This window comes from Amblyraja radiata, chromosome 29 (assembly GCF_010909765.2).
Source record: "Amblyraja radiata isolate CabotCenter1 chromosome 29, sAmbRad1.1.pri, whole genome shotgun sequence".
In the NCBI taxonomy this organism is placed as follows: domain Eukaryota; kingdom Metazoa; phylum Chordata; class Chondrichthyes; order Rajiformes; family Rajidae; genus Amblyraja; species Amblyraja radiata.
The window spans coordinates 34,081,564-34,094,953 of record NC_045984.1 but is presented as its reverse complement, the minus strand read 5'-3'; the positions used below and the strand labels follow the sequence as shown (position 1 = coordinate 34,094,953).

The window sequence follows — 13,390 nt, the reverse complement described above, 5'->3', positions numbered from 1 at the left end:
CAATGTCTGATTAAAGATAGTTTGAGTGTGGTCAAACTCCAGAGGACATGAGGCTTCACTTTGACTTGTTCATCATTAATAACAATTTGTTTTTCATTTAGAGAGATGGAAAATACAAAACCACATTTGGACCGATTCAGCAGATTAACAGCAGGACAAAGTGGCAGCTGTAAGACTCGGGCAGCAGTGTGGGGGCATTTAGTGGAACTGCTGGTCTCAGCTTCAGATATCTGGCTTCAATACTGACCTTAGGTGTTGCCTGTGTGGAGTTTTCTCCAGGAATGTTTGGGTTTCCTCTAGGTGAGGGAGGTGGTGGGTTACATAGCCTCTGTAACTTGTGCCCAGTGTGGGGATGAGTGGTAGAATCAGGGGGGACATGATTAGAATGTGGGGAGAATATTAATCATGTGGCATTTGTGTAAGTTTGTGGTTGGCACGGATTCTGTGAGCTGAAGGAACAGTTTCCATCCAGTCTCTCTCTCCGTGACTCTACAACCAGTGACAATAAGGAGAGCTAGACCACATTGCACCTTCTGCTGGACTTACTGCTGTTGTAACAGTCCCTGCCTCATGTGCACTTGGTGATGTCTATGTGTCCATGTTCAATGGCCAGTATTGGTAGATGGACACAAGGGATGGATCAAAGTGGTGATCAAACTAACATGATGGACCAGAGATAGACACAGAGTGCTGGAGTAACTCAGCGGCTCAGGCAGCATCTCTGGAGAGAAGGAATAGGGGACATTTCATGTCGGGACCCTTCTTCAGACATTATAATCCAGAATCTGCAGTTCCTTCCTACACACGAGAGACCAGGGTATAAACTTGTGACCTTCCTGCATGGTTAATTCCCGGACAGACTCTGACACTTTTATCAACTAACTGATCAGTGCAGCTCCAGGCATCACAGCACTTCAAATGCTGTAAAACTCCAGAGGATATGTGACTTCACTTTGACTTGCTCATGATTAATAACCTTTTGTTTTTCATTTACAGGAAATACAAAGGCTATTAGTGAAGAGACTGGAGGATCTGACCTGCTTTGGGCTGGTAAGGATTAAACTCTTACTGAGTTCACATTGATCACACATGAATGATTAAACCTTCCTTGTCCATTGTGTTGCGAGAACACAAGCTAATAATTTAGAACTTTTACCATGAACTTTCTGCCCGATCGCTCCAGTACAATAGTGACGGCCTAAATGCACAAATTGTGTGATTTTTTTTCATGTCCTTGCATCAAAAAGAAAGTGTAAATGGACTTGCAGATTCCAGGCTGATCGTTATCTCAGAAAGCTAAGGATCCGTAAAAATTCAAAGGCCATAGTTTGGCCGTTACTTCATTTCAAATAATGTCTGAGCAAAGTCTTTTGAAGCTGGCAGACGTAAACAAATAGAGTCAAGTATTTACTTTTAACGGAGGAAAAGTGGGTGACAAACAAGAAGTTATGAGACAAGGGATATGTATCATATTTAACAAGAATGCTGATTACTCCATGGTTGTTGAGCAATGAGTATTTGGCAGGGTTCACAGTTTTTTGATACTGATGCAGCTTAGAGGCCAATTCATAACATGCCCAGTTTACATCTCATAGTTGGCATGTCTCACCACTCACGACAGCAGGACCTTGAACAGTTGGGCTAGTGGGAGAATGAATGGTTCATGAGTTTAGTGCAGATAAATTCACGTTCACAAATTATAGGAGTAGAATTAGGCCATTTGGCCCATCGAGTCCACTCCGCCATTCAATCATGAATAAGTTTAATGAATGAATAGGTTTATTGGTCTTCTGTCCAGTGATGCTGCATGTCCGTCCCACTGATTTACTCCTGCATTTTGTGTCTTTCTTCGATGTAAACCAGCATCTGCAGTTCCTTCCTACCCATTCAGGGTAGTGTGTAGGAGGTTGGATGTTATGTTATTGCTGTAAAAGACCTTGGTGAGGCCATAGTTGGAGTATTGCGTTTGGCTCACCCTGTTAGAGGAAGAGACTTCATCTAGTTTTAAGCAAGGTGTGCATGGAGACAGTCTCTCCTCCAGTAATTGCATTCTCTCGGCCCCACTGCAAGAAATGAGGCATAAATAAGGCCCAGGGAAAAGTCCTCGCTCCTGACTGGAGCCTGGCTTTCACCATTTACTGCCAATTAGCAATGTAGGAGCTATAATTGCCAGCACAACAACAAATCTATTACCAAAGTAAAATGCCCCGTTAATGAAGCATTTTTATAGATTAGTTTGGCAATGCAGTATGACCTTTATCCACACACTGATTATGCCGTATATGATACTACTTCGTGTAAGCATTGATTTCAATTCAGTCATCTACAAGGTCCAGAAATAGCAAACCCACACTGTTTATATCGATCATACACACACACACACACACACACACACACACACACACACACGCGCACACACGCGCACACACGCGCACACACGCACACACACGCACGCACACACACACGCACACGCATACGCGCACACGCACACGCGTACGCACGCGCGCACGCACGCACGCACACACACACACACACACACACACACACGCACACGCACACACGCGCACACACACACACACGCACGCGCACACACACACACGCACGCACACACACACGCACACACACACACACACGCACGCACGCGCACACTCACACACATGAACACACACACACACGCAAGCACACACACACACGCACACACTCACACACAAACGCACACACTCACTCACACACACACATGCACACGCACACACACGCACGCGCACACACACACACGCGCGCGCACACACACGCACGCACACACTTACATGCGCACACACACTCACACACACACGTACACGCACGCACACACTTACACATGCTAACACACACACGCTCATGCACACGCACACGCACTCACACACGCACACAGACAGACACACACACGCGCGCACACACACACGCACACACACACTTACATGTGCACACACACACACACACACACGTACATGCACGCACCCACCCGTGCGAACACACACACGCTCATGCACACGCACACGCACTCACACACAGACAGAGACAGACAGACAGACAGACAGACAGACACACACACACACACGCACGCACGCACGCATACACACACACACACACACACACACACACACACACACACACACACGCACGCACACACACACACACACACGTAGATGACCAGGACTGCCCAACCAAGGCACAGGTGATCCAAACCTAGATGTGGACACTAATGAGCCAGAACGTGGGACAATGTGAGGCTGGAAAAGTGACCCAAATGAGACTCCACACTGGAGAGGGAGTGTAGGATTGGGAATCGGACAGCGAGTGGGTCTGGAAAAGCTGGCACGATCTGGTCAAGGATATCTACTGACAACCTTGAACCTCTGACAGACCTGTGATACATTGAAGATAGACACAGAGTGCTGGAGTAACTCAGCGGGTCAGGCAGCATCTGTGGAGAACATGGATAGGTGACGTTTCACAGAGTGCTGGAGTAACTCAGCGGGTCAGGCAGCATCTGTGGAGAACATGGATAGGTGACGCTTCAGGTCGAGACCTTTCTTCAGACTCACTTGTCCATGCTGATGGGGTGAGGCATGCCTGCTCAGGCCGATGAGATGTGTGTGGTGTGTAACCCTCAGTATATGCACAGCAGCCATTGGCAAACATCAGGACTCAACGGTGTGTGAGCTACAGGGAGAGGTTGAGCAGGCTGGGTCTCTATTCCTTGGAGCGCAGGAGGATGAGGGGAGATCTTATAGAGGTGTACAAAATCATGAGAGGAATAGATCGGCTAGATGCACAATCTCTTGCCCAGAGTAGTGGAATCGAGGACCAGAGGACATAGGTTCAAGGTGAAGGGGAAATGATTTACTAGAAATCTAAGGGGTAACTTTTTCACACAGAGGGTGGTGGGTGTATGGAACAAGCTGCTGGAGGAGGTAGTTGAGGCTGGGACTATCCCAATGTTTAAGATAAAGTTGGACAGATACATGGATAGGACAGGTTTGGAGGTATATGGACCAATCGCAGGCTGGTGTGACTAGTGTAGCTGGGACATGTTGGCCGGTATGGGCAAGTTGGGCTGAAGGGCCTGTTTCCGTGCTGTATCACTATGACTAGTGTAGCTGGGACATGTTGGCCAGTATGGGCAAGTTGGGCTGAAGGGCCTGTTTCCACACTGTATCACTATGACTAGTGTAGCTGGGACATGTTGGCCAGTATGGGCAAGTTGGGCTGAAGGGCCTGTTTCCACACTGTATCACTCTGTGACTAGGGTAGCTGGCACATGTTCGCCAGTATGGGCAAGTTGGGCCGAAGGGCCTGTTTCCGTGCTGTATCACTATGACTAGTGTAGCTGGGACATGTTGGACAGTATGGGCAAGTTGGGCTGAAGGGCCTGTTTCCACACTGTATCATTATGACTAGTGTAGCTGGGACATGTTGGCCAGTATGGGCAAGTTGGGCTGAAGGGCCTGTTTCCACACTGTATCACTATGACTAGTGTAGCTGGGACATGTTGGCCAGTATGGGCAAGTTGGGCTGAAGGGCCTGTTTCCACACTGTATCACTCTATGAATGTACGACGCTGCTGAATTTCTACAACCATTTTCTCGACATATAAACTCGCCCCTGTGATTATTTACCTGGGCTTTAAGTTTCACTCAGTGTTGCCGCATTCTTCTGTCCGAGCTAAAACGGGTTGAGATAACTTCACCTGGGATTTAATATCTCCTGTCTTTGATTAATTCAGTAATTTTACACCCACTTTTATTATATATTTTACGAAGCTGTAATTACTCGATCCCAATGGGAAATATGCAGTGGAACTGCTCTAATATGCTGTTTTGTTACATCCCCCCTGCTCTTATATGCTGTTTTGTTACATCCCCCCTGCTCTAATATTCTGCTTTGTTACATCCAGAGACTGCTCACATGCTGAGTAGACAACAACTGAGGAACCCATGTGTAATCGTCTTAAAGTCCATCACAGAGTCATACATCATGGAAACAGCTATCCATGTTCTCCAGAGATGCTGCCTGACCCGCTGAGTTACTCCAGCACTCTGTGAAAGGCAGCATCTCTGGAGAACATGGACAGGTGACGTTTCACAGAGTGCTGGAGTAACTCAGAGGGTCAGGCAGCATCTGTGGAGAACATGGATAGGTGACGTTTTACAGAGTGCTGGAGTAACTCAGCGGGTCAGGCAGCATCTGTGGAGAACATGGATAGGTGACGTTTTACAGAGTGCTGGAGTAACTCAGTGGGTCAGGCAGCATCTCTAGAGAACATGGATTGGTGGCGTTTTTGGTTGGAACTCTTCTTCAGCACAAGTTTCTATGGCAAAGAACCTTTGTATAAAGCCTTCCTAAAGCATAACTTTACCCTGTATTTTTCAGACAGCCATTATATTTTTGCCTTATCCTATATTAATTATATTGCAGCATCTGGAAATCTCAGTTTATTCTTCATAAGACCTTTTTTAATTCATGCACATATTCAATCATTTCACTTCTGCATCTGATTATTACATATTTAATTAACTGTCCCACATGTTTGATCATTCTATCTTTAATCATTCTTATTTATGCACATGTTTAATGACTCTCAGCCAACTGCAAACATATTTAAATAAATTTGGTCAACTGAAATATCAGAAAGATTTACAACTCATTGAATATTCAGCCAATAATCAAACATGAAGAAAATTGCTTTGCCCTGAAATAATTTTTCTCAGTTGCAAAGTCTCTGCCTCCGTCAACAAAGCGGGTTCTATCGTTACATCTCCAAGACTTTCATCTACAAATCTTGGCTTCTTATCTGTTCGGTAAAACTCCCTTCTTAAATTCCTTTCCTCTTTCATGTGACATTATTTTGATGCACAAATGCCAACTCTTGGTTTTGGGAGCATCCATCAGGCTTTGACTCCAGAACGGAAACGCTTGAGATTGTGATGGAACTTAATGCAGCGTCTGTCAGCTCCAGCAAAATGGATTTGCTCCTCACCCTGACCTGGGCGGTGCCCGTGATGTTTGTTTGATTTACTGAACCACTTGAAGGCTGTGGATTCCCTTCCACGACCCAAAGATGGACTCGTATGTTAATTAACCGGGGAAAATCACTGCTGCACCAGGATTGGAAAAGACCTGGTTCCAGAATTTTTAGAGGAAATATGAAATAAGGTACCCAGACGTGGCATCGAAGGACGAGAAGCTGAAGCAAAGCAGTGGGATCCAAATAACTGAATGGAAATGAGGCCAAAACACCAATGAACCGAATGGCCGCTCAGCCGAAAAGTCAAATAACGTACATGACTTCGCCTGGGGGGGAGGGACTTGTCAGCGATTGGTCCAGACCCCCGCGTCCATCACATCACAGGCCGGGGGAGACGGGAGGGTGGGGGTCATTTTCCCACACAAACCACAGGTGATTGGGCACTCTGAACCCGAGCACTGCGGCCGAAGGTGCGCATCCCTCGGGACAGCCCCCACTCTCCCACGGGCACGGCCGCCCTCCGCCTCGTCTCCCCCGTGTGGCTGCACTGTGACGGGCTGTGTGATGGGTTAAGGGTGAAGGGTGGGGGGTGGGGGTGAAGGATGGGGTGGGGGTGAAGGGTGGGGTGGGGGTGAAGGGTGGGGGGTGAAGGGTGGGGGGTGGGGGTGAAGGGTGGGGGGTGGGGGTGAAGGGTGGGGGGTGAAGGGTGGGGGGTGGGGGTGAAGGGTGGGGGGTAGGGTTGAAGGGTGGGGGTGATGGGTGGGGGTGAAGGGTGGGGGGTGGCGGTGAAGGGTGGGGAGGGGTGAACGGTACCAGCCTATCATTGGGACGTGGGAGGAAACTGAATCACACAGTCTCAGGGGGAACGTGCAAACTCGACACAGCATCTTTAGGGTCAGGATTGACCCAGAGTCCCTAATGCTGTGAGGCAGCAGCACTACCTGCTGCCGCACTGTGCCGCCAACAGTTGAGCTTGTGGAGTCAAGAGTCAAAAGTGTTTTATCATCAGGTGCAGGAAGGAACTGCTGACGCTGGTTTGTACTGATGATAGACACAAAATGCTGGAGTAACTCAGCGAGTCAGACAACATCTCTGGAGAGAAGGAATGGGTGACGTTTCGGGTGGAGACCATGTACCAGTCTGAAGAAGGGTCTCGACCCGAAACGTCACTCATTCCTCTCCAGTGATGCTGCCTGTCCCACTGAGTTACTCCAGCATTTTGTGTCTGTCTTTGTGTTTCATTGTCACATGTCCCAGATAGAACAGTGAAATATTTAATTGCAGCAACACAACACTACATGTAAACATGGCACTCAGTATTTTCATGGGAATGGGAGAAAAAGTGTCCACAGGTTCTGAGCTCACCCGCAGATTAATCCCAAACACTCATTAGAATGTGTGAGTGAGACGTGATGGATTGCCAGCAGGAACAAGACATTATTTATGACTCTTTTGTTCAAGTGGACCTAACTTTTTTATGTCACTTGTATTTCACACACGTCAACACCGGCATATAAATAATCAACTGTTCCTCGGTGAACCTGGCTCAGACTGAGAGCCGGCTGTAAAATCATTCATTGTGTCCAATCATTCTCCGAATACTTCAGTAAATCTTGCATGCAAAATTCACAGTTTAGCTGAAGAAAAAAAACTTAAATAGGAGGGAATTCTATAGTTACAATTACTTTTTTTTTTTTAATGCTTTTTAAATTTTTTTAAATTATTTTTATTAGAAGTACGGTAAATTACAATAATACAATTACACCAAGCCAATTAACCTACAAACCTGCACATCTTTGGAGTGTGGGAGGAAACCGGAGCACCCGGAGAAAACCCACGCAGGTCACGGGGAGAACATACAAACTCTGTACAGACAGCACCCGTAGTCAGGATCAAACCCGGGTGTCTGGCAATGTGAGTTTTAGTTCAGTTTTAGTTTAGTTTATTGTCACGTGTCATGAGGTACAGTGAAAAGCTTTTGTTGCGTGCTATCCAGTCAGCAGAAAGACAATACATGATTACAATCGAGCCATTTACTGTGTACAGATACATGATAAGGGAATAATGTTTAGTGCAAGGTAAAGCCAGCACTCACATGCACTCACACACACACACACACACGCACTCACACACGCACTCACACACACGCACTCACACACACACGCACTCACACGCACACGCACTCACACACACGCACTCACACGCACACGCACACACACACGCACTCACACGCACACGCACTCACACGCACACACACACGTAACTCACACACACGCACTCACATGCACTCACACACACACACACGCACTCACACACGTACACACACGCACATGCACTCGCACACGCACACATGTACACACACATACACACGCGCACACACACACACACACACATACATACACACACACACACACACACACACACACACACACACACACACACACACACACACACACACACACACACACACACACATGTTCATAATAACGGCTCTGGGGTAGATGCACACACTGGTGATTAGAGCAGCAATTGGAGACCAGACAAGTAGCAGCAAGGGTCAGCGTAGACTCAGTGATAGTGCATGGTTCACATCAGGGGTCAGCAACCTTGTTGTGCATCAGGGCCAGGATCCTGTGGGTTGCCGACCCCTGGTTCACATGCATTTTTAATGTGGATATTCAAAATCAAAACTAATTGAGGCCAAAACTCTATGAAACTTTAATGTTAATTCATTAACATTTCAGTTGAATAACAAACATACCATGGAGACATCACATGATCATTACAGTCTCATTAAAACATTATTAAAATGATCTTAACTGATAATGATTCATCATGTAGAGATGTCAGAATCACTGCATTTACCTTCCTCCAATGAAGAGCGTCCTGTTCACTCTCAGTATCCGTTGTACATCCAGTATCTCTGTGGGCTTGGTGCCGTCTCCAGCTCCGTTGCCAACAAACACTACGATATGTTTCACGTCTGTGGAGAAACAACAAACTGCTCAACACAGGCGTTACATTTAACTTTCTGTTTTCCTCTTTGCCAACGAACGCTGAGTGAAACCTGTGGAATTCGTTGCCACAGGAGGCTGTGGAGACCAAGGCAAGAGAGGACAGTTTCTTGATCAGTGCAGGTGTCAGGGTTTACAGGGAGAAGGCAGGAGAATGGGGTTAGGAGTGAGAGATAGATAGTCTACCATTCCCGGCCCGAGTCAGGAGAACTTAATGCGCTGGTATTTTAGCCGTTCAATGCAGGTCGGATTAGGACCCGCAGCTGAGAACACCAAGGCCCCCAGCGTGGGGGGGGGGGGGGGGGGGGGGCACTGGGAACAACAAGGCCCCCAGCGTGGGGGGGGGGGGGCACTGGGAACAACAAGGGCCCCATCGTGGGGGGGGCACTGGGAACTAAGGGTGGCCCCAGCATGGGCGGGGAGGGTGGTGTTGGGGCCACTGGGAACAACAAGGGCCCCATCGTGGGGGGGGAGGGGGGGCACTGGGAACTAAGGGTGGCCCCAGCATGGGGAGGAGGGTGGTGTTGGGGCCACTGGGAACAACAAGGGCCCCAGCGTGGGGGGGGGGGCACTCGGAACAACAAGGGCCCCATCGTGGGGGGGCACTGGGAACTAAGGGTGGCCCCAGCGTGGGGGGGGGGCACTGGGAACTAAGGGTGGCCCCAGCGTGGGGGGGGGGAAGGTGGTGACAATGGGGCCACTGGGGACAACAAGTGCCCCATCGTGGGGGGGGGGGGGGGGGAGGGGGGGGGGCACTGGGAACTAAGGGTGGCCCAGGCGTGGGGGGGGGGGGCACTCGGAATAACAAGGGCCCCAGCGTGGGGAGGGGGGAAGGTGGTGGCAGTGGGGCCACTGGGTCAACAAGTGCCCCATTGTGGGGGTGAGGGGTGGGGAGGCCACTGAGAATGACAAGGGCCCCAGCGTGGGGGTGGGGGTCACTGGGAACTAAGGGGGGGGGCACTGGGAACAAGGGCCCCAGCGTGGGGGGGAGGGTGGTGGTGGTGGGGCCACTGGGGACAACGAGGAATTATTGGGACGACTGTGTAACTTTGTCAGCGCTCTACACTCCACATATCGTGTGGACGATATGCTACACAAAGTATCTCACTGTGACACGTCACCTGTGATAATAAAGGATCAACCAGTCAAGTAGTGAGAGATGACTCAATGGGACAATCTCTGAAGAATTTCAACCCGGATCTATCATCTCGAAGTTAGACACAAAATGCTGGAGTAACTCAGCGGGACAGGCAGTATTTCTGGAGGGAAGCAATGGGTGATGTTTCGGGTCGAGACCCTTCTTCAGACTGTTCCTCCGACTCTATTGTCTCTAACATTGTGTTTGAGTGCAGTGTGGAACGTGCCCGACTATTCTTGATCTGACTCATGATGGAACTGTACATTAGAAGTTTATAATGTTTGTACATAAGCTCCAATCGAGAAGCCTCTCTTCTATATTTGTCAGTTCCTTCATCACAGATTTAATGCCTTCTCCAAGAACAAAATGATCTCAAAAAAATATTATGATAAAAAAAGACTAAAAAGTTATTTTTTAAACTAAATCCATCTGTCTGTTTTCTCACTATTTTTTTCAATACTTCCTTTGCCAAAATATCCCGTTATCATCCATATCAAGTTCTTGTCTCTGGGATGTACGTCACAGATGTGTTGTCTTCTGAGAGGATTGAGAAATCTACTGCCCCGACTCTAACTTTCTCATGTATAACTTGCACTCTTTGAAACTTTAACACAATGGGACCTTTCGTCAAATTAACCCTGTGAATTTTGTACAAAACACACACTTTAGGCCACACATCATTGTTCACACCGAGATATAGTTTATGGGTCTGGATAGAGTGGATGTGGAGAGGATGTTTCCACTAGTGGGAGAGTCCAGGACCAGAGGTCACAGCCTCAGAATTAAATGACGTTCCTTTAGGAAGGCGATGAGGAGGAATTTCTTTAGTCAGAGGGTGGTGAATCTGTAGAATTCTTTGCCACAGAAGGCCAAGTCAATGGATATATTTAAGGCAGAGATAAATAGATTCTTGATCAGTACGGGTGTCAGGAGTTATGGGGAGAAGGCAGGAGAATGGGGTTAGGACGGAGAGACAGATCAGCCGTGATTGAATGGCGGAGTAGACTTGATGGGCCGAATGGCCTAATTTGGTTCATATCACATAAACATAGTCTGAACCTGGATATCCGAGGAAAACATTGAAGGAATCGATAAATTCTCTTCAACAAAGTTATCGGCACTTGAACCAAATCGATGCACAGCTACATATTGAATGCATGAGGGAGGGGGCATTCAACATGTGTTCCACGCTCTGCCAGAGCCTCCTCAATAACTCTGCATGGCTGTTCACCCAGTTAATATCACCAGCGCCCCCACAGAGACACCTCAATGACAGCATCCTGAAGAATTATAATACCTGAAGTCAGCTTCAACCTCAGCTTTACCAGAGTCCCATTTTATTGCAATGACAAAAATGTTTGCTTAACCCTAAAGTAAACAAGCGCTGGAGATTTCACCCGGTGTGCGTTATTGGATGGATTTATGCGCTTGTCAACTGGCGATACTGTGCTGAACCAGATCCAAGAATAACAATCCCACACCGTTATTAGGAGCTGTGTATGGTTCACATTCCAATTGGCCCAGGCAAGACTCAATTACAACATCTGAATTAGTTGATGAAGTACATTTGTATTCATTACAATTCAGGCGAACTTTCCTCAAGTTGAACTGAATGGCCAGAGTTCTTAAGCACAACATTTCACCCTGATTGGCTGTCAAAGACGTCACAAAACACAATGGGGCAATTCACTGAGAACACATGAAACTGCTGGTCGCCTCGACAATAATAAATGAGGAAACATATCAGCATTCGTACAAATATTAGTCTTGCTCTGTTTGCAGATATCTGTAGCGCTGTTATAAACGTCCGAGCGGTGAATGAACGGCTGACCTGCTTCTTTAGTTTAGTTTAGAGATACAGCGCGGAAACAGGCCCTTCAGCCCACCGAGTCCGTGCCGGCCAGCGATCACCGGTTCACACTGGTTCTATGATATCCCACTTTCTCATCCACTCCCGACACCTGGGGAACAATTTACACAGGACCAATTAATCTACAACCCTGCACATCTTTGGGTTGTGGGAGGAGTATCCAGAGCATCCGGAGGAAACTCATGTGGTCACAGGGAGAACGTGCAAACACCACATAGACAGCTCCTGAGGTCAGGATCGTATCTGGGTGTCTGGTGCTGTGAGGCAGCAGCTCTACCCGCTGCACCACTGTGCTGCCCTACAAGGTTGTCCTGAGAAGACGAGTACATTCTTCATTCTGAGCTGTGGGCTGGGCTTGTGGTGTCCCAGTGTGGGCACAGACATGTGTGAGAGGGCATCGAACGCCCTCTAGTCTGGACTGGTGGATGTTTGTAAACTTGCCTCTACAGCCCCTGGTACACTTGGCATCGCTCCAGTATGGCAATCAGGACTTGGGGACCTGGATAAGAAGGGTCTCGACACGAAACATCACCCATCCTTCTCTCGAGATGCTGCCTGACCCGCTGAGTTACTCCAGCACTGTACCTAACCTGGATAATATCCACTCTGGGGGAACAGACTGTAACGCTGCAGATGTGGACTGTAACGGACTGTAACGCTGCAGATGTGGACTGTAACGGACTGTAATGCTGCAGATGTGGACTGTAATGGACTGTAACGCTGCAGATGTGGACTGTAATGGACTGTAACGCTGCAGATGTGGACTGTAACGCTGCAGATGTGGACTGTAACGGACTGTAACGCTGCAGATGTGGACTGTAACGGACTGTAACGCTGCAGATGTGGACTGTAACGGATTGTAACGCTGCAGATGTGGACTGTAATGGACTGTAACACTGCAGGAAGTCAGGGCATGAATCTAAGCTGCCAACACCCAATGACTTCACCAGCTGAGCCATCACAGGCTTCTGGTAAATAACTGGAAACGTCTCAAAGGTCATTTTCAGGGTAGATATAAAATATTTACCTGGAGATTTAATCACCAAGGGTCATGACCCTCTCTTGGGTGAAGTGTGATTTATTGGCAGTTATTATTTTTTCATATTGCAGTTCCCTCCCATGGTTAAGGGGGCAATGTATTAGTTTGTGTTGCTACACAGCAACCTAATGCATCAACTTCCACTGACAAACTGCCTCCAATGTGACAGAACATCACAAACCAATTGCTGGAAGTTTGTCAAATACAAATGAGTCAGTGTCAGGGCAAGGGTTGCCGGGACAACTCAGTGAGGGCTCCTGTACCTCTCCATCACCTCCACCATCTATACTCGTGGTACAGGAGCATTACAGGTGAAATGTCA

At 47.9% G+C, this 13,390-nt stretch overlaps 1 protein-coding gene across 4 annotated transcripts in view; it reads right to left on the bottom strand.

Moving 5' to 3' along the window:
* Positions 1–13,390, bottom strand: part of sema6b (semaphorin 6B) — a 328,957-nt gene that overhangs the window by 158,188 nt on the left and 157,379 nt on the right. For all 4 annotated transcript variants that reach the window (XM_033047265.1, XM_033047264.1, XM_033047266.1 and 1 more), the window contains one exon: positions 8,873–8,990. In XM_033047265.1, the coding sequence (XP_032903156.1) occupies positions 8,873–8,990 (118 nt within the window). The remainder of the gene's footprint in view (positions 1–8,872; positions 8,991–13,390) is intronic.